The sequence below is a fragment of the Diceros bicornis genome, chromosome 35 (genome assembly GCF_020826845.1).
Source record: "Diceros bicornis minor isolate mBicDic1 chromosome 35, mDicBic1.mat.cur, whole genome shotgun sequence".
NCBI classification, from domain to species: domain Eukaryota; kingdom Metazoa; phylum Chordata; class Mammalia; order Perissodactyla; family Rhinocerotidae; genus Diceros; species Diceros bicornis.
Window position 1 is genome coordinate 2,102,121 of NC_080774.1, and position 25,574 is coordinate 2,127,694.

Consider the following 25,574-nt stretch of genomic DNA (forward strand, 5'->3'; position numbering starts at 1 on the left):
CGTATTCTGCAGACAGGATGCTGAAATGTGGTGTTCGCAACCGTGGCGGGTCTTCTCCTGTTACAGACATGGGTGCAGTCATGAGTGTCCAGGTTCCAGACTCGGGAGGGGATAGGCCGCCAGGAGCCCGGACGAGCGCCGTGCGCGCACGCTCCTGGAGACACCCCCTCACGGGGTCAGCGTGGGCGGAAAAGGAGGACCCGCAAGCTCACGAGTATTGGTTATCGTCATCCGTTCATTCGCTTTTAGCAAAGATGTGGGCCGAATGGAGTCCTCGCACCTCGTATCCTAAATCTGAGGCCAGTGTTTGGCGTTTATATGGACAACCACAGATTCTTTAACTGACGTCTGGGTCCCCCCGGCCAAGCAAGCATCCATGACTGGCAGCAAGAGCAGGCAGCGAATGGCCCCATCAGAATAAAGTTCCTCACAAAAAGATTCCACCACGGGGACTGTTCCCAGAGCAAAGAACCCAAATGACCAAGGAGTTAGCCACGGAGTCCTGAGTGCACTTGCAAGCAGGTCTGTTGGGAACTCCAGTGACGCAAACTGGGCACAACACATCTGAGAATGTGCCTGCTGGGAACTCAAGTCCGAGTGCCCCGAAGGACCCTCAGGAAAACACCAAGCAGATCTCGATGCTGCTGGTGGGAGTGTAAATTGGTTCGGCCTCTTGAGAGAGAGAAACTAATAAAACATAAATGTCCATAGCTCACGACCCTGAATTGCCCTGTATTTCCATTTCTCGGGAGATGCCGTAGCGTTAAACTCACACATGTGCATAAGGAGACAGGTTCACAATGCTCACTGTGACATTATTTACAGTAACAAAAAGTGGAACTTACGTAAACGTCCATCAATAGGGAAATGTATAAATATGCTGTGTTTATACGATGGATTACTGTACAGCATTTAAAAAGAATGAAGTTCAGCTATGTCAACAGAGTTAGATAGATCTCAAAAGGATAATGTGGAGAAAAGAAGCAAGTTCAAGAAATATGTGGTAATACCTTTATATAGTCTACACTATATATAATTTATAGAGATTATATGTAGTATAAGACCACTTATGTAAGTTTTTTACAAACACACATAAAACCATATTAGTTCTTGGATGTATGTATGTAAATTTTTAAAAGTTGACTACAGGGATATAGACTAAATTCTGCTGGCTGTTGCTTTGAGAGAGGAGAAAGGAGTGTGATGAAATTGGGAAAAGCAGTCAAAGAAGTCTTGATCTGCAGTGTCCTCTTTCTTTTTTTAAAAAGGTAATCGTATAATTCTGGGTGATGAAAACACCAGTGTTTAGACCTTTTGGCATTTAAAAAAAATTTCTAACCACAAAAAAAGCCAAGGGGCAGTATGTCAAACCAAGAGTATTAGCTGCTCTCGCACCCATCCTTCTAAAAGGAGCTCCTGGGCCGGCCCAGTGGCTTAGCGGTTGAGTGCTCGCGTTCCGCTACTGGCGGCCCGAGTTCAGATCCTGGGCGCGCACCGACGCACCGCTTCTCCAGCCATGCTGAGGCCGAGTCCCACATACAGCAACTAGAAGGATGTGCAACTATGACATACAACTATCTACTGGGGCTTCCGGGAAAAAAAATGGGGAGGATTGGCAATAGATGTTAGCTCAGAGCCGGTCTTCCTCAGCAAAAAGAGGAGGATTAGCATGGACGTTAGCTCAGGGCTGATCTTCCTCACAAAAAAGAAAAAAAAGGAGCTCCTGGGTGGTCTGTTCTTGGCTGCTAATGTCATTAACTGGCCCAATCCCAGAACTTCTAAACATCATCATCTTATGGAGAGTGAAAAGGGGGAAAATATACTCAAGCCAGCAGAAATAATGCTTTTCCTCAATAGAACTGTCCAAGCTCGTCCATTTGTTAATGGCTTTGCAGTTTACAGAGGTACTTAACTTGTCTCGGCCACCCAACACAGATTGCAAACCCATGCTTAACCTGTAGTTTAAAAAATTACAGCTATATACACAAAGAAATATGAGAATTACAAAAAAGTTGCAAAAGTAGTACAAGGAATTTCAGCACCCTTTACTTCTAGTTTCCTCAAATGTTAACATTAATCATTCTTGATCATTCTCTCCTCTCAATAAAAACATCGTATATATATGATTTTAAAAATATGTCAATATATATGTGATTTTTTTCCTCTGAGATGTTTGAGTAAGAAGCAAACAGCACGCCCCTCAGTGTGTATTTCTTAAAACCAAGGACATTCTGTTACGTAACCACTGTACAATTACCAAAGTCAGGAAATGAACATTGTTGCAATTGTTATCTTATCTACAGAACTTAATTGCCAATTGTCTCACGCCTGTCCTTTATCTGCTGCAGGATCCATCTAGGATTACACATTACATTTAGCTGTCCTGTCTCTTTACTGTCTTTCAATGTGGAATGCTACATTCATCTTAGGCTTTCATATCCTTGACATTTTTGCAGAGTATTTTGTGGGCCAGTTATTTGTAGAATGGCCCTCCATTTGGATTTCTCTGATATTTCCTTAGGATTAGAGTCAGGTTATGCAGCGTGGGTTGGGATACCACAGAAATGACGTATGTCCTTCTCAGTGCATCTTATCAGGAGGCACAGAGCGATCTTCTTAAAACATATCAGACCAACCTTCTCCCCTCTTAAACCCTGCAACGGTTATCTATCTATCTCACTTGGATACATGAAATCCTCAGCCGGCCAGGTCCTATATGAGCTAGCTTGTGCCTACCTCTCCTGCCCCACCTCGGGCCTCTTTCCCAGTAACTCTTCTGTGGCCACACAAGCCTTTCTGAATCTTACCTTGGCCAAGTTTGTTCCCAAATCAGGGCCTTTGCACTTACTGGTCCCTCTGCCTAAAACGTTCTTTCTCCACATCTTTGCCTGAGTGGCTCCTTTTCATTCTTCAGGTCACAGCTGAATGTCACCTCCTCAGGAAGGCCCACTCAGACCACACCCCTTCTAACGTGTTATCACCACTCCAGCCCTTCCTCATCTCAGCAACCATTTTATTTTCTCCAAAGCACTTACCACTAACTGAAAATATCTTGCTTAATTATTTACACGCTTCCTTTTTTTATCTCTCTGTCCCTCATTAGAATAAACTAAGCACCTTATTTATCATGATATTTGAGGTATCGAGCACAGTGCCTCGGCCATAATGGGAGCTCAGTAAAGATTTGTTGAATTATTGAGTGAATTGCTCTTCACCCCATCTGAATACAGAAAGAATAATCAGAAACAGCAGCGATATATTCTAATAAAAATAATGATTTACATATACCAGCTTATTAGAATTTTAATAATGCTATTTCATATCAAAGACTAATCATTAAGCAAATAACTTAAACATTTACCAAATATAGGGCCAAGCTTTTCTATTTGTATGGTTTCCATCAACTTTGTTGACTTTGCAAACCAATAAGGAAGCTAATCTTAAAGATTTCATTATCTAATTCATTCATCAGTCCAGCTGACGCATGTCAGTAACTTACCAAATGAGATCTTTTCTTTATCCGACACTCAATGTTCCATATAGGGAGCACATCGATGCACAGAGTACATGCTACTTCTTAGCGTTAGCACAGAAGTTATCGTCTTAAAAGCAAATGGAGAGACTTGTCATATAGTCACACCATATAGTCACTCATCTCTTTCATCTAAAGATAAGGACAGTGCAGAGGGTGCACCTTCGTGGCCCATGAACTAAATCCAACCTTCAAAGGTGTTCTTTGTCCTGCACTGAGGTGGTTCACAAGTGCTTTATATCTGAACTAGCGTTTTAAAATGGGATGGTTTTAAAAGAGTCCACATTTGATACTGCTCTCTCTGAAAGTTGAGCCTCATCCTCCTCTCCTTGAGTGTGAGCTGGACTTAGTGACTCACTTCTAACAAAGGGAATATGTCAGAATGGACAGTGTGACTGCTGAAACTAAGTCACAGAGGCTCTGTGGCCTCCTTCTCGCTCTCTTGGGTCACTGTGGGGGAAGCCAGTCACCGTATGGTGGGGACAAGCACAGCCACGTGGACAGGTTCATGTGACGAGGAGCCAAGGCCCCCTGCAGAGCCCGCAGGAACTTGGAGGTGGGTCTTCCGGCCCTAGTCAAGCCTTTGATGGCTGCAGCCCCTGCCTACATCTTACCTGCAGTTTCACAACACCTTGAGTCAGAACCACCCGGTTAAGCCACTCCTGAATCTCTGGCTCACAGAAACGGTGTGAGATAATACTGTTTATTGTTGTTTCAAGCCATTAACTTTTGATGTCATTTTCTATGCAGTAATAGATAACTAATACAAAAAATAAGGCTATATTACATAAAAATCCAAATATTTTGTTTCCTTTGAAGATCACGATTGGGAAGCATTGGGCCTGACTTCTTGCATGGCCACGACCATCTAAAGGTAAAGAGCCACTGCCCCCACAGAGGGGGCAAACACTGCCATTCGCCTCAGGCCCCATCCCAGGCGAAGGCCCAGTGCCATTTCCCCCGTGTGCTCTGCACTCAGCCTGCTCCGCTCACTTACTTATCTGCTGGAGCCCTGAACTGTTGCAGTTCACAACCTCTAGTTTAGTGAGTCTAAGACACTGAGACGAAAAAACACACAGATTCATTCATTTGTTCAGCTAATATTTATTGGGCACCTACTGTATACCAGGCACTCCCTAAGGATGGGGGCAGTGAACAAAACAGGTCCCACAGGTCCTGGTCTCATGGAGCTTTCGTTCGAGAAGGAAGGAACTGGACATAGACTTGGTAAGCAAGTGAAATACACAAGATGGTGACGATTGCTAAGGTGAGAAATAAAGCAGTTAGAGAAGACGTGGAATGTCAGAGGAGGGGGTGATGGTAGGGAGGTGACCAACAGGCCTTTCCCAAGATAGTGACATGTGAGTGAAGGCTGCAGAAGGGGAGAGGAGGAGCCACACAGATATTTGAGGGAAGAGCATTCCAGGGAGAGGGAATGGCAGGTGCAAAGGCCCTGGGGTGGTAGCCTGACGAGTCAGGGACAGCAAGGAGGCATGTGGCTGGAGCAGATGGGCCAGAGAGCAGGAGGGACTCACATTTGGACAGTGTTTCTGTGTAAGCTCAGGGTCTTAGGATAAGTGCAAGAGGCCTCTTGTATTAGGAACAACGGTTGCTTCTTTTCAGCAAAGGAACTTTAAAAGCTGACTGTTGGCAGTTCACGGTAGGACAGAATGCTCTCTGTGAAAGAAACTTTCATTCTGTGATCAGTGTCACTTTAGGAGGGTCTAGTCTAAGAAAAGAGGAGAGAAAATGCCATAAAAAAATGGGACATAGAGGACTTCTCAGAGGGTGAGATGGGCCTGGGACACTTTAGATTGATCGACTGATCTATCTAGATATTTATATTTACCTCCAGATACATATAGAGAGAAAGATAGAAATCTAGTATCTATATAACATGTATAGTATAGTATCTATACAGTATCTTTTTCTATATAAATATAATACATATATCTAATATATAGATATATATGAATATATAGATATATAATTTTTAAAGTATATATATGAAAAATTCCAGTATATGTATTTTCTGGTATACATTTAACAGTATGTATATTTAAATTTTCAGTATATATTTTTTCAGGGTTTCAAAAATTGTGGTACATTGTAAACCTTGCTTTGAACAAGCTGCCTCTTATAAGACACAGTAATCACCAATGCACCATAACTGTGCTATTTATAAGATAATTACGGGGTGTACTGGCTTCCTAGGGCTGCCATAACAAAATACCACAAACTGGGTACCTTAAAATAACAGAAATTTAGTCTCTCACAGTTCTAGAAGCCTGAAAGCAAGGTGTTGGCAGGGCCGTGCTCTCTGAGGTCTCTGGGGGAGAATCTGTTCCAGGCTTTTCTCTTAACTTCTGGTACTGCTGGCAATCTTGGGCATTCCCTGACTTGCAGATACTTCACTCCGGTGTCTTCCTCTGACATCACATAGCCTTGTCCCCGTGTCTCTTCACATCGTCTTCCCTCTGTGTGTGCCTGTGTCCTAATTTCCTCTTCTGATAAGAACACCAGCCACCCTAATGAACACATCTCAACATGATCATCTGCAAAAACCCTCTTTCCAAATAAGGTCACATTCACAGGTACAGGGGTTAGGACATCAGCATATCTTTCTGGGGGACACACTTCAACCCATAACACAGGGTTTATAAACCAGATGAATTTGTAGTATGCTTTGTTAGAATGGCTCAGAACTGGGGCAAAAGCGTAAGGTCGTGTGACTGTTTTCAGTCATCACACAGTTTCATCACACGCTATCGGTCCTGATAGCGTGTCTCAGAACTGCCTGGACCCACAGCCTCGCTCAGATGGAGGCTGGGGAAATGGCAGGACTGCGTGTCTCCCTCCATTACTGTCTGCCTTACATAACGGTCACTACATTGGTGAATCCTAAGATATTCAAACCTGCCACTACCAGTAGACATGCCGGCGTTTTTTAGCTCTTTTCCCCACTAAACAACACGGCAGTTAATATCCTTAGCATATGTATTTGTATCCTGGGCTCTTATTGTTATGGCACTTTAGATTCCTCAAGAAGAAATGCTAAGTCAAAGGGATATATATTTTCTTTCTATTTTCTGTAGAAGTTGGGAAAATAGTGTTGCACTGTAGTTTTACCTTGCTTTTCGTGATTATCAGGAATATGTTTATCTTTTCATCCCCATGTGCCATTTCAGCCTGTAGCTCAAAAAGTGGCTGCTCAGAAGTGACCTGATTGAAGCATTTCAAGTATTTTTTCTCTTGGGTAACTACAGGGCTACAACAAAAGTCATGAGTCATGATCTGTGAAGTATTTCCTCCTGTTTCCTTTCCATTCACATGAACAAATACATCAAATAGTTCTCTGAAAAATAAGCCAAGGGTATGTGTAGTAGGCAGAATAATGGTTGCCAGAGATGTCCATGCTCTAGTCCCCGGAACCTGATACTATGTTGCCTTCCATGCACAAGAGACTTTGCAGGTGTGATTAACGGTATGAACCTTGAGATGAAGAGAGTATCCAGGCAGGCCCTGTCCAATCACATGAGTCCTTCAACGTGGAGAACTGGCTGTGGTCAGAGTCAAAGATGGAAGAAGGGTCAGAGCAATGCTACATTGCTGGCTTCGAAGATGGAGGAAGGGGCCATGAACCAAAGAATGTGGGTGCCTCTAGGAGCCGTTACTCTGTGCATCACAATGACTGAATGGCATTTCCCTGTCCCTTTTCTCTCTCTTCCTTCTCTCCTTTCGAAGAAGGCCTCCTTCAGGAGAGGACACCTTTTCAGTGCTTGTCTAAGTCCAACTCACAACGACCCCTCTCTTTGAGAACTACCCCCATCCATCACGGGGGTAGTTAACAGCTGAGTAATCAGATTCTCCTTCTTGGGAACGCGGATTTCTTTCAATCTTGAGTGTAGCTGTTACTATAGTGTTTTGAACCCATTACTGTGATCTATGTTTTGACCCCAAAGACATCTTGACTGCAAATGTATGTATATAATAGCGACAAAAATCACAAATTTTGTCTCAGTATTCACACCCTCATTCTTTCCCTGGCACGATGAGAACGTTCTGGTAGACAGCTCAATTCAACTGCTCCTCCATTTTACATGTTTTAGAATAATCAGTTGGGGGAGGGGGAGAAAGCAGGTTTGGGCCTATACTTATTGGAGAGAGAGGTTAACAATGATGGTGGCTGAGGGAAGGAAAAAGGGCTGAGGGAGAAGTGCTGGACCAATTCAAGTGTCACAAGAAGGCCTTTGTGGTGGGGAGGTGGCGGGGAAGTTCAGGGTGTGGTGTGGAGAGAGAGAGTATTTGGGGAGCTATAGGGTGTAAGACATATGGAACACTAGAAAGCTGTAGGAAGAAGATTTTAAGAGTGATCCTGTGGGTTATAATACAAGAATTTGGGAAACCGTAATAAAGACTGGAATAACTTTAACTGCTTTTGAGTGTGGGACTCCATTTCTCTGAGTGACACACCACAGAGATCGGACGTTTAAATGCCATATTCATGATCCAGGGAACCTTTATGACCAAATATATTTAACCAAAATTAAACTGACATCAATAAGTTTTCATTAAGAAAGTATTTTCAGAGGAAACTTTGTTAGGGTAATTATTGCCCTAATTAGTGTTCTGCACAGTGCAATGAAAAGATCCTTTTCTTCCTTTTTCATTTCTTTGCTATGAGCTTATTGTCACTGGGATGGAGGTGGCATGGTGTGGTTGTTTAGCCACCCAGAATCCCTTCTTCCTTTTCTAGGTATCACCCAGTTCGTTTCCCACATGGTACCCATCCTCCCTCCACCATTGCTTTCAAGTCATAGAATTTGGGCCAGGCACTTCCTGCCTGCGGGTGGTCACATGACCAGGATTGACTCATCACAGCTGCATAGCTCCTTGACCTGTGATTGGTTGGGCAGGAGGCAAATAACTCGAGTTGATCCAATCAGAGTGAAGTTCAGGGATCTGCCGTTGCAGCTCCGAAGAGGCGCTGTCTGTCTTCTCCCTGGGCCTGAACCTGGCCAGGGGCAGGCTAGGCCAGTGCCCAGGAGTCCGCCTGGCAGATGAGGTCTGAGTCCCAGTGGCCGGTCTGAGTACCTGGATCAGGCCAGCTTGTCACTAGCTGAGAGAGGAATAAGTTGCTTCCCAAGTACATTTCATTGCCAAGATTGTGTTCATTAATCTGTTCATCAACACAAAATATTTATTCATTGTAGCTTCTGGCATTGGAGGGTATCGGTCTGTGTGCCCGTGACTGTGTGCAGATAGGTGTCTGTGAGTTATTTTTACTTACTGCGATTCCTCCAGACCTTATTTGCACATCTAATATTTGTAAGAGTTGATGCTTTCATCAATTTTTTTTTTTTTTTTTTTGGTGAGGAAGATCAGCCCTGAGCTAACATCCACGTCAATCCTCCTCTTTTTGTTGAGGAAGACTGGCCCTGGCTAACATCTGTGCCTGTCATCCTCCACTTTATATGGTTCGCCGCCACAGCATGGCTTGACAACCGGTGCATTGGTGGGCGCCCAGGATCGGAACCGGGACGCCGACAGCAGAGGTTAACTGCTACGCCAGGGGGCCGGCCCCATCATCAATTTTTAAATTAAGAGTAAATTTTGCAGTATGCATTTTTAGGCTGTTTATTTTATGTTACTGATTTTTTTCTCCCAAGAAAATTCTTTTGCTCTTTTTGCTGTTAATAACCAGATATAACCTTTCAATCCGTTTTTAAAATTTGCAACAAATTTTACAGTGTGGTTTAGATGATTTTTTTTGCATGTTAATTATTTCTAAGAATAATAAGCATAAATTGATTAAACATTCATGATTCGTATTTATTGTTTGCAATTAAGATGGCAAATGAGTACGGTGAATCACGGTCCCTGGAGGCATGGTGGGGTTGAAATGAGAACGTCACAGCCCTTCAACTTGCAGGCCTTATCATCATCACTTTACAGGTAGGGAAACTGAGGCTTAGAGAGATTAATCTCTTTGAAAGTTACACAGAGAGTAAATAGCAGAACTGGGATTCAAAGCCAGGTCTGGACATTTATTCTTTCATTCTACAAAGATGTCCTGAGTGTCTACAATGTTCCAGAAACCTTGTAGGCATCTGAGACCCAACCATGAACAAAACAGACCCAAATCCCTGTTTCCCTGGACCTTACATTTTAGAAGTGGCCTACCTCCTAGTCTATAATCTGTGATGTTGTCTATTTTAATTCTCGTAGCAATGTTTCAGGGCTTCTTCGTTCTGAGTGAAAAAACCAAAAAGGAAATTCATTGCCTCATAAAAGTCCTGGGGTGTATTGGTTTCAATTTTACTTCCTTTATATTATCTCCATTCTCAGACAAGCTCTGTACGATTGCCCCCCGGAATCCCCCAACAACTCATTTGTAGCTTAGCCAAAATGGAGAATTTTTGTTCAACCTACATCCATCAAATATTGATTTTGATTTAGATTATGAAAAACATGTCAAAGTCATAAATTAAGAAGAGACAAGTATGCCCATAGTCCACCGAGGTCCGAGCGGCTATCTTTGGTCTCCTGGTCTGTCTAGTCTTTCTGCTCCCCCAGCTCCTCTGCTAAAAACCAAGAATCAAATCACTGTTCTCAAATAGATTTCTTATGGCTGCCGTCCTCACCTCAGATCATAGCTCAAGAGCCGCCTCTTCAAGGAGGTAGTAAAGAATTTAACTTGGTCCAAAAAGAAGTCTGTCCTTTGCTCTCTACTCCTGGAAGGTAATCTTTGCCTGGAGGCCTTGGGCTAGTCAGATAGTGACAATGTGATTTAGGATGGGGGTTTTGGGTTACATGGGCACCACTCAACCTGGAGACTTAGATCAACCACCAGGGCAATCAATCATGCCTATGCGATGGTGCCTCAAGAAAAACTCAGAATTCGGTGGCTCGAGTGAACTTCCCTGGTTGGCAACACTTCATGTGTATTGCCATATATCAATGCTGTGACAGAAATGCTTCCTGACTACACAGGAGAAGACAACAGAGGCCAAACATTGGTCCTCCCCCGGACTCTTCCCTTTGCTGATGTTAATCTGGATCTTTTCCCTGTGAGAAAGCCTAACTGAGAGTACAGACCTTCCTCGACGTAAGATGGGGTTACGTCCTGATAAACCCATTGTAAACTGAAAATATTGTAAGTCGAAAATGCATTTAATACTCCTAATCTACTGAGCATCATAGCTTAGCCTAGCCTACCTTAAATGTGCTCAGAACACTTGCATTAGCCTACAGTTAGGCAAAATCATCTAACACAAAGGCCATCTTACAATAGTGTTGAATAGCTCATGTAATTTATTGAATATTGTACTCACAGTGAAAAACAGCATGATTGTGTGGGTACAGAATGGTTGTAAGTGTATCGGTTGTTTACCCCCGTGATCGTGTGGCTGACTGGGAGTTGCAGCTGCCGATGCCCAGTATCATACCGCATAGCGATAGCCGGGAAAAGATCAAGATTCAAAATTCCAAGTACGATTTCTACTGAATGTGTATCGCTTTCGCCTCATCTTAAAGTTGAAAAATCCTAAATCAAACCACTGTAAGTCAGGGACCGTCTGTATTAGAGTTTTCAGTGAATTCTGTGAGTCTTAGCGAATTATTAAACTCAGGGAGGTTTTGGGGACCTCCAGAACTTGCGGTTGGTGTCAGAAGTGAGGGTGGTCTTGGGGACTGTTCCCTCTTGTTGTCTGCCTAGACTCTTGCACCCTGGACGTGCGCCTGTCCGATGTAGCCACCCCTCTCTCAGCTCTCCTCTATGACCATGCACCTATTTTCTTTTCTTGTTTGTTTGTCTGATTCTGTGTTGCCTGTTTCTTCCACTAGAACTGCATCCCAAGGCCTGGGTCTCTGCATATTACCACCCTGTGCCATTTTGAGTTATATTCCCTAACTGTAAGTTATGTTTCTTAAGCATTATGCGCATCGCTTTATCTCTTCTCCTTTATTCACACAAAAGGCTGCTGTGGCTCCTTGAAGAGAAGGCCTGTTCCGGATACGTATATCCAAAGCCGCACCCAGCTCATTTCCATAGCCTTGCTAAATTTGTCACTACATTTTTCACGACTTTTTAAAATAAATAAAATGAGTGTGAATGCACAAAAACAAAGACAAATCAAGAAAGGACAAATGGCACATCCCGCTACCTGAGACGAGGTCGCCGGAGTACCACCCGGCCCGGCCCCGCGCCCGCCCGGCCGCGCCGCAAAGGCCGTGACCCTGCCCCGCCTCCTCGCCTGTCTGGCAGGCCCCTTCCCGCCCCGGAAGGCCCCGCCCCGCCCCGCCCCAGCCGGCCCCTCCCTCCCCCCGCCAGGCCCCGCCCCTCCCCGCCAGGCCCCTCCCCTCCCCGGAAGGCCCCGCCCCTCGGGCCGCGGCATTCCCGCAGGAAGGCTCCCGCAGACTGCGTGGGCCGGGGCGCGGCGCGGGCCGGGCATGCGCAGAGCGCGCGGGCGCGGTTGCCGTGGCAGCGCGGGCCCGAGGGGAGGGCGGCGGCGGGCGCGGAGCCGGGCGGCCGGCGCGGCGTCGGGAGGCGTGAGCGGCGGGGCGCGGCGCCCGGCCCGCGGGGATGCGGGACCGGCTGCCGGACCTCGCGGCGGTGAGCGCGGGCGGACAGCGGTTCGGGCGGGCGGGCAGTGGCGCCCGCGCAGGGCGGGAGCGCGGAGCAGGCTGGCCCCCGCGGCCCCCCGGGCGGGTGCTGGCCGCCGTCCCGGACGCCCCGACGGCCGGAGGCAGGACTGTCACCGCCCTCGCCTCCTGGACGGGGAACTGAGCGACCAGGGCAGGGGCCGGGCCGGGCCTTGACCCCTGTCTGAGCCGGGCTCTGCGCGGCTGATGCCCGAGGTCCCCGCAGCCCGGCGCCCTCTGCAGTCTGTGCACGGCGCGCACCGCGGCAGCAGTCACTGCTGCGGGCTGGTCGGTCCGCCCCGCTGCGCGTCGGCTCCCGGGGGCAGGGGCTTGTCCCCTCGTGCCTGCCTCGTCCCCGCGCTCTGACGCGGGACCCTGCGGGCGGCGGCTCGGTAGAGGAGTGTGGGATAAGTGCACACGATGCCACAGGAACGGGGGCGCCCGGCGGCGCGGGGTGCTGGGTGCTCGGTGCTGGGCGCGGGGTGCTGGGTGCTGGGCGCGGGGTGCTGGGGTGAGGCGGGTGCGGGGCCCGCGCCTGTGTTTCCGCGGGAGAACTGGGGCCGTGCGTTGACTCTTGTCCGCCGCCCAGCACACCCAGCTGGTGGAGCGCACAGGTGTCAGCGAGTGACCACAGCGGATGGCCGGTGACCGTGGTGGGAGGGAAGCAGCGCGCTTGGCATTTGTGCGTGTTTCAGATGACGACGCTGTGAACGAGACGGTGACAGTCAGACTGTAGCGGATGTTTACAGAATGTGGAAGACCTGAAACATTTCAGGTCAACAGAAGTCATTATGACTTTTTTCTTGAAAAATACGGGTAGTGATTAAGCTGACTGTTGACGTGTTTGCTTCCCAGTCCACAGAGAGAGCCTCTGCCCTCTGAAGCCTGGCAGCTCCAGAACAGGGTGCTAGGCCTCCTGGCCTAAGGCATGCATTGCACGTAATGAAGTAACTTCTCTCCTTTGCTTCTAGAATGCCGCTAGTTATGTACCATGCTTAGGAGAGTAGAGAGAATCGGCTCTCAAATCATTGTCTGTGTTCTGGGGGTCAGATGAGGATCCCTGGTTCAGAAAGACAGTGAATTATTCACCCTTAGGATCATGGAAGGTACACTTTACACTCATTCTGAGAAAGTTTCTTCATAGTGATTTTTCTTTCCTTCCCTTTTTATTAATGGTTAAATGTTTGACCTCTGCAGTTCGCAGATCAACATCACGTTAAACATAGCAAATTACTGTTGCGTTATCTCACTCTACAGAATCTTTCCAAGCCACAAGTAGCAACTCAAATATTTGTTCAGTGAAGAAATGCTGAATGTATCTGAACATAAGAGCTGTAACTGTTTTAGCAAAAGATAGCCTCATTTATGTAATATTATTGGAGAATAGTAAAAAGATCTGTCAGTAGAATATATAAGCAGCTTTTCTTGGCTTGATTAGCAAAAAATAAGCAAGGCAGTTATTTATTACTCTTCAAGTTTGTGTATATTCCAGTTCTTACTGCAGCAATGTCAGGAAGAACGTGTCAACCTGTTTTGATCTAGAATTTTAGGGCCAGAAGTAACCTTCTCTAGTCCAGTATCATCCTGCTCTAGATGAAGAGATTGAGCAGTTTTAGAGCAAATTAGTGGAAGTTTCTGCTTCTGTAGTTGTCTAATCTTGGGCAAATAATTTTTAAAACTCTCAAAACTTCAATTTTCCTGTATATAAAAAGGGGGTAATGGTATCTCTCTTGTCTACTCAGAGAGGGAGTTGTGAAATATAAAATTATCTCCTAGGTGCGACACTCGGGGAGAAGGGGGGAGAGAGAAAATGCTATGTAATTATAAGTGCTATTAATATTTATTAGTTTTTTAATGTTTTCAGAAAGTTATAAAAAGCAACGTTCTCTCTAGAATAAAATATTAAGTTAAAATTGAATTTGACATACTTAAAGTTTAATAACTTTATAGTATTTAAAAACTTCTGAAAGTTATCAGATATAAAAGTTAAACTTTTTTTTTACCCCAGGAAATGTATCCTTTCCAAGCAGTTCTTGGAGTAGTTGAATGTGTTCACAACCATGTTTCTAAATGGTTGGTGTTTTTTTCTAGGTAAAGCTTAATATTTAATTTGGGTAATTAAAATGCCTCATCAACAGTGTGCACACTGACAAAATATTTGTGATGCCTCTAAAAAGTTTCCTTTAGTGGTTGTTGATGCTTCCTTCTGAGAAACAGATTACCACTGGTAACTACTTGGAAAGGACTTCAAAACTAGTTTGCCCGATACAATCTGTCAAATACAAATTTAGCTGCTTCTAACCAATGGTTTCTCTTTTTGAGCAACCCATTCATTTGGGCACAGAAAGTTTAAGTGACTTGCCCAAGATCTCCTAGACTCTAAATCTAGAAAGATGATGTTTGTGATTTACAACAAGTAAAAGAACTACCGGTCCAGCAGACACTTGAGTGCCAAGTCCCTATGAAGTAATGTGCTGGGTGCAGAGACACAAAAATGAATTGGGTGCATGCTGTGGATGCACACAGCCTGGGGAGGGAAGAGGGAAGAAGGCACAGTGAAATACATTTCAGGATGTAAGGAAATCAAAATGGAATAGCTATTCTACAAGATAATGGCTCAATTATATTTTGATTACCTTTTTATTTTTTAAAGTTTATGTATGCAAATGGATATATTTATTACAGTTAAGAATACAGAAACTATAGATTTCAACTGTGGCAATTGTTCGCAGGATAATCAACATAAACACAAAGTAGCTATGTGGTATTCGTTAGTAGACCTATGAGAAATGAGAATTTACTATTTTTAATCCCTGGATTCAAGGTGATGAATTGCAAATATAATTTTTTAAAGGGCAGGAAGAACTGCCTAAATATTTTTTTTCTTTTTGAGGAAGATTGGCCCTGAGCTAACATCTATTGCCAATCTTCATCCTTTTTTTCCTTTTTTCTCCCCAGCGCCCCAGTAGATAGTTGTATGTCATAGTTGTACATCCTTCCAGTTGCTCTATGTGGGACACTGCCTCAGCATGGCTTGATGAGTGGTGCGTAGGTCCGGGCCCGGGATCCGAACCAGTGAACCCCAAGCCACCGAAGCGGAGCATGTGAACTTAACTGCTACACCACCAGGCAGGACCCTGCCCAGATATTTTTAAAGTTGTTTTTTGACAGCTCAGATTGCTCATGTAGTGCAGAATGTTATATAGTAAGGATTCAGATTCAGTTTATAAAATGAAACACTTTTTTCTAAATACTTCACTGACACTTAAAATACTAAGAATTTTATAATATAGTTATAATTTTATATATGCATATGTTTATAGTTTAGAATTTCGTAGTTTATTCGGTCCTGCCAACTTTTAATATTTTATCATCATATAAACAATTCCCACAGTGGAACCTATAGTTTCTCTATTTTTAACTATAATGAATATATCCATTTGTATACATAATGTGTCCTGTTTTTAAGATCGCAAAACCTCTACATTTCCACAGATTAACACTTCTTGTTTTTAACTGCAAGTCTATTCTGAATTTAAGGAATAGAAAACCTAAGAGAGAGCCAATTCATAAAAAGCTTTCCTCTTTAGCACCCTCACTTCCCACCAGAGCTCCTTGGTCCAGTCGTAAGATACTGTTTGCTGGGCCTGACATGGCCTCCCTCTTCTGTGCCTTTGCGCCCACTGCTCCCTGGGTCTAAAACCACTGGATGTGCCTCTCTCTCTCCCCCTTTCTCTGCCTGCCTGACACCTTCTGTTGGTCTCAGCTCGGGCATCGCCACCAGGAAGTCTTCCCGCCCTCCTTCTCTCTTGTGTCCCCAGAGATGGCCATCTTCCTGTCTCTGAGCAAAGATGCAGTCCTGTTTCTTCCTGCACCCTCCCCCAGACTCTTCACCCTTTCCAGGGCAGACTTGGTGCTGTCAGTTTTGCTCTGAAGCCTCAGTATTCAGTATTCAGAGCATCCGCTAGGTGTTGATTGAATTGGTGTGTTTCTGTTTGAAAATGCCCATGGTAAGAAAAACGCAGATGACTGTGGGATCTGTTGTCTTCAAGGCTCTTTCGGTTGCAAGGGACAGAAACCCATTAGCTAAAACAGAAAAGAGAGAGTTATTAAAAGGGAGAATGGGGCCTTAGACTTCGAGGGCAGAATGTGCCATCAGACCTCGTGAGGTCCAGGGGCCAGCGAGCAGCCAAGAGCCTCTCTGCCCTTTGTGTCTTGTTCATTTCGCACCTGCTTCGTCTCAGCCGTGTCTCTGTCTTTGTTTCTTGCTTTCTCTCTGTTCTTCTGGATGTGCTTTCTCTCCTCTCCACCCCTGCATCTCAATCCTATCTCTCTGCTCTTCATTCATGCCTTCAGCTGATCTTTACTGAATGGTGCTACGTGCCAGACACTGTTTTAGGCAGGATGCGTGAGTTGGAAAAAACGATGAAGTCCCTGCTCCCGTGAAACTTGCAGTGGGGGAGTGGGCAAGAAGCAGCTAAGTAAATGCAGGAAAATGGCTTTTGTGGTAAGTGCCATGAAGGAAATGAGAGAGGGTGCGTGCGGGTGGGGTGGGCCACTGGGAAAGGCAGGCCAGGGGAAGTCTCTGAGCTGAGATCTGAGTGAGGGGGAGGAGCCAGCATGGACAGGTCTGGGCCGAAGAAACAGCAAGTCCACAGGCTCTGAGGTGGGACAAGGTGATGTGAGGGACAGACGGATGACTAGTTTGTCAGGAGTGAGCAAAAGTGAGAGATAAAGAAACCTTTAACTGTATCATTGAGAGAAAAAAAATATCAAATTGCAGAAGCATTTATGAAGTACAACACTATTTATGTGAAGTCTAAGTACCTGCAAACAGTATTTATATAATATTAATAATGGAGACAAATATGTAGTAAAATATAAAAACATGAAACAATGTAACATTTTACCATAGAGCATGAAACTATAACTAATTATATAGAAATATGAGAAAAGCTTGTTACATAAGGCACCATAATTACAAACTGGCCAATAGTCATCTTTTACCTATATTTAATTATGAGTATTCTTTACTTTTTTTACTCAAACGATTTAATTTTGAAAAAGAAATTCGTGTATTCTAGCAGTAAAGGCACTACAACCATTGTACATATCTCAGGATAATTTAATTTATTCGGCACCATTATTATTTGTGTGCAAGGCCCTAGTGTAGTGTATGTGAAGAACGTGGAGAAAACAGCCAGTGTTGCATCCAGCTTTGGATTCTACACTTGGTGATAATTCAGCTTCTTTGAAATCCAAACAGTGAGCATTCCAGGGACATTGATTCGCCTCTGTTAAATAGTCTCTAAACATGGGAGCTGCTTGCTGTCTATTCCTGACAATAGTTTTCACATAGGGAGAACTGTATTTTTAATATAATGCTACTTTTAAGGAGAATTCTTTTAAAATTTAACAGAAACGGAATGTTGATATTTGAACATTTATCTTGCACTTGGACACTTTGGAAATCAAGTGTCATATTGGTGAGTGTTCCCATTGCTTTTAGTAAATGCTGTGCCACAAATCATTTTGTTATTTACGATAAGTCAACTGTCGTAAACGACAGGTATTACACTGTCTCAGCTTGAAAGATTGAAGGGCATTTGGTGAAGAAGGGGCAATAGTGGTTTTGGTAGTCATCATCTTTGTTTCTTTTTTTATGGATGGAAAAGCTAAGACTATTATTAGGTCTGTTTCCTAATATCTAATAGTTTTGAGAATTCCAGGTAGAAATAAGAAATATAAGTAAAACTTTAAAAATAAGAATAAAAAAGAAGACAGTAGAGAAAATATATTCCTAGTAATCCGGCTCTCTCCTGGTCTACAGGTGGAGAACAAATGACTTTCCAGCTTGTGAATGACTGTGAGTCAAGATCAGGCAGACACGTGGGTTTCAGAGAGCCAAGGAGCACTTGAATTTCTTTAGTAATTGTGTATTCAGAGCCTGCCGTATAGGGTGGGGTTGGGATATGATGTGGAAAGTGCAATAGTGGAAACGACTGACTTTCCTTAGGGAGAGTGTTATGTTGGAGAACTCTCTCCTGAGCGCTGGGACAGGTGGCAGCCTCTCTCCTGGAGGGGCAGGTGAAGTCCTTAGCTTGAGTTTTTGGCTGTGTGGTACACACAACAGACATCTTTTGTGTGGGATTTGTCTCAGGGTAATCTAGTGCCGTGGGGGTGGGGGGAGGGGGTGCAAGGTGAAACAAGGCAGGCTGTGGATTGGTCGTCGTTGGACCCATGTGATGGGCACATCAAGGGCTCATTATAGTATTCCTTCTACTTTTGTATATGTTTGTAATTTTCCACAACAAAAGGTAAAACAAACACAAACTCGGCATCTGTGAACCTAGAGTTACGTTCAGAGTGGTGAGATGTGAGGCACCCTGTGAGTCACGTGGGGGCAGATGCTCTCTCATCGCTTGTGCCCTGGGCCACAAGGAAAGTCGCCAGGGCTACCAAATCACGTCCACGTTCATTCTCTCCCCTCCCCTGGCTTATTTGGTTGGAGTCACAGTAAGTTAACTGCTGATACGATGGTGTTTCACCCTGTTGTTCCCGGCCCCGAGCCGTACAAGACACAGTCATTTTCTTCTGAGACCCCACAACTGGGAAGAGAAGACGACCCCAGGGAAATCATGGGATACAGACCCGTTAGGATGTTTCCATACCCCCGAGTGGGGTATGAAATACGTTTTTGCAAGGGTGAGGGGTGAGGCCACCACGGGGAGTTGGAGGAGGGCCTGGTGGCCGAGCTTTGTCTGGAGTGGCAGAATTGGAGACTTTAGTGGAGCCCCGTCCTCTGCGGGGAGGCGGATGGTGCCTTTTGAGGAGCCGGGGTGTTTGGAGTCAGACGGACAGGCAGTCCCCTCTCTCCTCCGTGTGACAGCTGCCTCCTGGCAAGATGGGGACAGTAGAATTAGTGGGAACGTGTATGCAGAGTGTTGTAAGTTGCCCGACAGTTGTGGGCTGGGGTCAAGGACAGCTCTTAGTGGTTTAAAGTCAGCCTAGGAATCGTTAAGGCGGTGAGTTCAGTCAAGTCAAACAGACCTGGATTCAGATCCCAGCTCTGCCGCTTCGTAGCTCCGAGACTCTGGGCACGTTGCCAGCCATTTAGCTTGTGTTCTGGCGCATGAAGTGGCGATGGTGACACGTGCCTGAGACGGTGGTGTTAGAGGAGTCAGTGGGACAGCGCCCACAGAGTGCTGCCCGCAGCCCTGGGGCACCGGCACCCGGTCCCGGAGCAGCTCTGCTTTCTCTTCCAGTGCTGCGGGACCCTGGAGAAGACGGGCGGGGTGTTTGTGGCTTTGCCTTCACATTAGTTTCTGTTGCCTGTTAGCTGATTGCTGCTGTAAGGGCTGCTTTGCTGAGAACTAAGGGCATGGACTGGAAATGATTTTAGATGCCTTTTTTGGTTTATGTGCCCCTGTGAGAATCAAGCCCCTCATGAAACACGCACAGGCAGTTATCCTTAGAGCCCCATCTCTGAAGGAGGTGGGACAAGTGTCGTCTCCCTTCACAGACCGGGAGACAGAGATCCAGAGAAGTTAATGGACTGTTGGTAAGCAGGTTAGACTCCGGATCTTTGATCCCGATACAGCGTTCTTCCTTCCAGATGACACTTTTCATGCTGAATGAGTTCAAGGATAAATGGCCTGATTAATCAGCACAGTTGATTAGAGAAAGGATAGTGCCATTGTGCTTCGGTCCTCATTGGTGTACTAGTGTCCTCAGGCTGTGGTAGCAAAGCACCACACACCAGGTGGTGTAAAACAACAGGAGTGTGCTGAAGTCAGAAGTCCGAAATCCAGGGGCCGGCAGGGCTGCTCCCTCTGAAGCCTGCCGGGCGAGTCCTTCCCGCCTCTCTGTCCTCTAGTGGTGGCTGGCATGGCTGGCAGTCCTTGGTGTCCCTGGGCTCGTGGATGCATCATTGCAGTCTCTGCCTCTGCCCCCCCCCCGCCCCCCCGGTCACACAGCCATCTTCCTCGTGTGTTCTCTCTTATAAGGACATGCGTCATGTTGGGTTAAGGGCCCACCCTGCTCCAGCATGGCCTCATCTTAACTAATTACGTCTGCACAGACTCTTTTCCCAAATAGGGCTCACATGCGGAGGTACTGGGGGTTAGGCCTTTAACGTCTGTTTTTGGGGGACACAGTTCAACCCATAATACTTGTCCTATTAACATAGCGCAAATAAAACATTCTCAGTAGCAGTGCTGCTGAATTCCAGGCCTCCTTCTCAACAGCTGGTGTCATGTGAGAGCAGGGTGGTGGCACTGCTGGGAAAATCACTCAGCACGGTGCCCTGGGAGTCAGTGTGGAGAGCGTGCAATGCACATCCCTGGGGAGTGCGGTCCCTCCCTGCCTTCAGCTCCACGGGGGCCTCCAGTAATCCTGAGGGAGATTACAGGGTGCTGGTGGATGAAGGAGTCGGTGCATCCTTCTCACAGAAGCCCCTACGTAAGGAGGCTCCTCCTTCCCTAGCCTACACAAACATGATTCTTCCCCCTTCACTCTAACTGAAGGGTCTTATCTGTGCCCAGAAGAGGCCCCCCCCCCTGAGGTGACATTGAGAGACTTCCTTAGGGTGGGGAGAGATTATTAATTTTTAGGCCACATCAGTTTGCTTTAGTGAGGGCCCTGGATGGTACAGAGGGAGCGTTGTGTATTCTTAACACATTTATTAAATTTTGCAGATTTTTTTAGCTAAATTTTAGTAGAATTTTGTTTTCAAATTATTCCTGGCTTGTAGATCAGTAAAGCTATACTTCAGACTCTCAAGGGGTGAAGACTTCGATTTTCCTCAGGGTTATGAGAATTCCTGAATTCATTGCCCCCTCAGTGTGGCAGGGTGGAGGTTGAGCTGACTCATCCCTGTGTCCTTAGGGAGACGGTTCAGAACAGTTCCCTGCACTGTGCGTTCCTGCAGGTTTTCTGCTCTTTTTCTCTCGAATCCCACAGACCTGTCTAATGGATGCTGCATCACCCGTCTTTTTTTTTTTTTTTCGAGGAAGATGGGCCCTGAGCTAACATCTGCCAATCCTCCTCATTTTTTGCTGAGGAAGACTGGCCCTGGGCTAACATCTGTGCCCATCTTCCTCCACTTTATGTGGGACGCCGCCACAGCATGGCCTGACAAGCAGTGCGTTGATGCACACTCGGGATCCCGAACCGGCAAACCCCGGGCCGCCGCAGCGGAGCGTGCGCACTTAACTGCTTGCACCACTGGGCCGGCCCCCGCATCACCCGTCTTTGATAAACATCACTTATTCAGATGTTGGTTCCCTGGGTCTGATGTCACTGTCTCCTCTCCCTCGTAACTGCAGACAGAAGTCACGTTCTTCCTAATATCCGCTTTCACTGCTGGGTTATTCTGCCTGCCTAGGAGGGTGATTCTTTAAGTTGGTTGCTGGACCAGCAGCACCTGGAACTTGTTAGCATGTAGCAACATTCTAGAATGTTCAAGAATGCATAGAATGCCCCACCCCAGACCTGGTGAGTCAGAGACCCAGCCCTCCAGATGATTCTGATGAAACTCAAGTTGAGAACCATTGCCTGGAATATCTCCTAATTTATTCTTTGATGTTATTTTAAACTGAAGTACCTGATTTCTAAACTGTACTGTCATTCTGGCTCTTCCCAGTGATCATCGCAGTTGCTCTCTTCCTCAGTTTTACTCACTAAGATCTTCTTTACCAAGGCTTTCCTTATTAAAGCGTTTATTGATGATTAGTGTGGCCATGACCAGGAGTTATTCACTTAGGAAAAATGACGAACGCCGGCTCATACATGTGAAAGTTCCTTGAAAATTATTACGCACGCTAAAAAAGTTAATTTGTGGTGTCAGTATCTCTAATCTTTGTAGAAACTATGCAATACAAGCAGTTTCACTTCTCGAAGATAAAACCAGCTGGTGTTACATTGACTGACTGGGTGAAAATGAATGCTTCTATAGTGCTCGGTTCTGAGAAATCCAGCGTTGTTTCTGAAGAAGTGGCTCACCCTCCCCAGGCCCTCCCGCTTCCCCACCCTGCTGTAACTGTCGACTGTCACGTTGACAATGTTGCAAATTGAATGTCACCCTCTCTGGGTGCCCTGCTGGCTTGTGACAGTTGGTGCTCTAGTGACCTGAGATCTTGTAGGTTCCTGAATTGCTTTTTTCATTCGAGTCATTGTTTATGCCGACGTGAAAATTTTTTAAATCTGAATTTTACATTTTATATTTTCCATTTTAGTGTAGGAAAAACGATGATGGGGACACAACTGTTGTTGTTGAAAAGGACCATTTTATGGATGATTTCTTCCATCAGGTAAGATGGAACCCAGTTGGACTTTTTTCATTAAACACAGTTATATTAATGTATTTGTCATATTTGAAATAATATTAAAACTAATATTTTAGAAAGTTGCTTTTTGAATTGAGTTCTTTAGAATTTTTAGTGCTATTAAATATTCATTAATATTGAGCCATCCTTCACGATAGACTTGGGGGGCTGGGTGAGAATGCTGGAACGTGGATGTGGAGGAGACGCGTGTACTTGGGTTGGGTGGCACGTGGCAGGGCGGTTCTGCCTGCTCAGGCGCTCAGACTGCTCTCAGTGACTTTCGCCTCGGTGCGTAGATGCACTTCCTCCCAGGTGCCGGTCACTCTGGGACCTCCTGCCCACTCTGGTAGATTTTGTAAACGTTCTGCCCCCACGACCAGTGGTGTTCTCCGGCTGAGGGCAGCGTGGTCCTCGGGAGGGTGGAGGTCCTGGTGGTTGTGGTGCCCCAGCCGATGGGTCTGCTGAGTCAGTTGTGCACAGCACACGCACGCCCACGCTTCTCGTGCCTCACCTCCACGGCCCAGGACTGAGTCCCCAGGTATCGGTCACATATCTCAAAGGGCTCATGTTGTAGATTTTCTCAAATCTCTGATTGAAGTTTTCCACATTTCAGACTCTCAGGCTCTAGGTCCCGAGGGGCTCTCCTCTGGGCAGTCTTAGACACAAGCAGATGAGTAATGGGGGAAGCTCAGCTTTGCCAGCGTGCCGGTCAGTTGGGCCTTCCTCTGGGGTCTCAGCGCAGGGGCCACCGCCTCTGGGCCTGTGCCCCTTGGCTCTGACCCTGTACCTCGTCCATTCCCTCAGGCTGCCCCACAAGGCCTCCCCTCTCTCTCTTAGCTCCCAAAGAGAGTTTTAGGCTTACCCCATGTTTAAATTCTTAAACCTAAGTAATATTTGATCAAATTTTGCATAATTTTAAATTTTTGAAATTGAGTTACAGCACAAATATTTTGACTTTGTTAACCTGAAGAAAAGAAACATGTGTCCAGGGTAATTTTTTAATGGTGCAAACCTCATGTGCAGGATTTTATTTTGATTGTGCTGAATCTAGGCTAGTAGTTTCAGCTGGCCCTTAAATCCATTGACAGTCTAAACAGGTCCATCAATGCATGGATTTGAAAATATGTAATATGTTAATGAAATATATTACAAGTTACAGTTTTCCAAATTCAGCCAGAATTTATTGAATACCTAGTCAGTGAGTTTCAAGTATTTATGTTAGATCCTAGTTTTTTTTTTTTTTTGTGAGGAGGTCAGCCCTGTGCTAACATCTGCCAATCCTCCTCTTTTTTTTGCTGAGGAAGACTGGCCCTGGGCTAACATCCGTGCCCATCTTCCTCCACTTTATGTGGGACGCCACCACACATGGCTTGACAAGTGGTGCATCGGTGCGCGCCCGGGATCCAAACCGGGGAACCCCGGGCCACCGCAGTGGAGCACGCGCACTTAACCGCTTGCGCCACCGGGCCTGCCCCCCTAGTTTTGTCTATTGGAAAAAACATGAAATTAAATTGTAAGATACAGGAACTTGCTTTCAGGTACAAAGGAGTTAGGATACTAGATTTCCTGATTTCACTTTGGAAATGAGACTCTTTTTGTTGTCTTTAGCTTACCCACTTTGTAAAATCCTTATTTTTCTGATTTTATCTCCTTTACCTGGATGTTTAATTCTTCCATATCAGTTCTTTGTAAAAATATATTTCTTATTTTAAAGAATCTCCTAGCGTTAAATGTTGTTGTTATACTTGATAGAGGAATTACATAGAACACATCACTGAATGTCTGAAGCTGTGGTCTTTGTTAACCTGGTACTAATCCATTTCGGCTGTGGGTCCCTTGGAGATGCATGCAAAAACAGGTGACTCGTGCTGGGAAGGTTTGAGAGCAATTGATTCTCAAGTTTGGGTTTTCCTTTGTTAAATAGTTAATGTCTGTGAAATGACTTTTTAGACAAATAGAGAAGCAAATGATGATTGTTAACACAAACTCAGTTTTAGAAAATGACATTCAGACCTTAAATACCACGAAGAACATCGCAGAAGATAGGAATTTTGCAGGTGACCAGTGTTTGGTCAAGACTAAGAGACTGCTCTAACGGTGGCCGGGGCTCTCCTCTTGGTGAGGATGATGTGTAAGGGACAGAGAGACCCTGTATCGTGTCATTCACAGGCCTAAATGGGAGCTGGCACCACTGTGACCACGGCACTTCCCTCCTGGTACCGAGTGGGGGCCTAACAGTTTCCTTTGCTTTTGAGGTCACACTGGGGCTTCTGCTACAGAGATATTGGTGGTATACATTGTTGAATCTGCAAGAGTTAAAACAATATCTTTTCTAGTTTGTGACAGATGTGTATTGCTGAAGTTACTTCAGCAACGGTACTTTAAAGATGGCTAATTGAAATGTAGATCTGTGCACTGAAACCAAAATGTCCAGACTTGTGTTCAAGCCTTCATAATAAAATAGCAAAAATTTTAAAAGAATCAGTTTTTCTTTTATGTGTTGTTTTTACACGATTAATAAAATTAAATTATAAGTGTGTGAAGTGTATGAAGTTGTATAGAAACTGTATGTAAATGGAAATAGCAGCCAGGCCTCATGAAATAGCTGTTCACTGCTCTGTGCAAGCAGAGTTCTGCATTAGCCTCTCCTCTGATGCTGCGGTTTTCAAAATGTGGTCTGGGGCTTGGACCCGGGGTCCCTCGGGTCCCTGAGACCCGTTCAAGGAGTTCGTGTGGTCAAAACTGTTTTCATAACAGTTCCAAGATGTGGCTTGCCTTTTTCCTCTCTTTCTCTCATAATGTCCAATGATGGATTTCCAGAGGCTACATGAAGTGTGTGATATGGCAACAGACCACACACGGAAGCAGGTGTCAGAATCAAGCTGCCTTCCATTAAGGTAGAAATTAGATTTGCAGAAAGATGTAAATCACAGCTCTTATTTTCACTGATTTTTTGGAAAATATTGTTTTTTCCATAAAAATGTGTTATTTATGTTAACGTGTATTAGTTTCCTACTGCTGCTGTAACAAATTACTACAAAGCTCATGATGTAACATATCACGCCTTTCTCATC

At 45.3% G+C, this 25,574-nt stretch overlaps 1 protein-coding gene across 4 annotated transcripts in view; it reads left to right on the plus strand.

The window, feature by feature from the left end:
- The first annotated feature begins 12,011 nt into the window (after positions 1-12,011).
- STX2 (syntaxin 2) overlaps positions 12,012-25,574 on the plus strand; it is a 39,184-nt gene continuing 25,621 nt past the window's right edge. Inside the window, exons 1-2 of one of the 4 annotated variants that reach the window (XM_058531227.1) lie at positions 12,012-12,146; positions 22,411-22,485. In XM_058531227.1, the coding sequence (XP_058387210.1) occupies positions 12,117-12,146; positions 22,411-22,485 (105 nt within the window). In that variant the 5' untranslated portion in view covers positions 12,012-12,116. Of the gene's footprint in view, positions 12,147-20,174; positions 21,671-21,746; positions 22,314-22,410; positions 22,486-25,574 lie in introns of those variants that run through there. The other 3 variants (XM_058531226.1, XM_058531228.1, XM_058531229.1) reach the window with 3 other exon arrangements.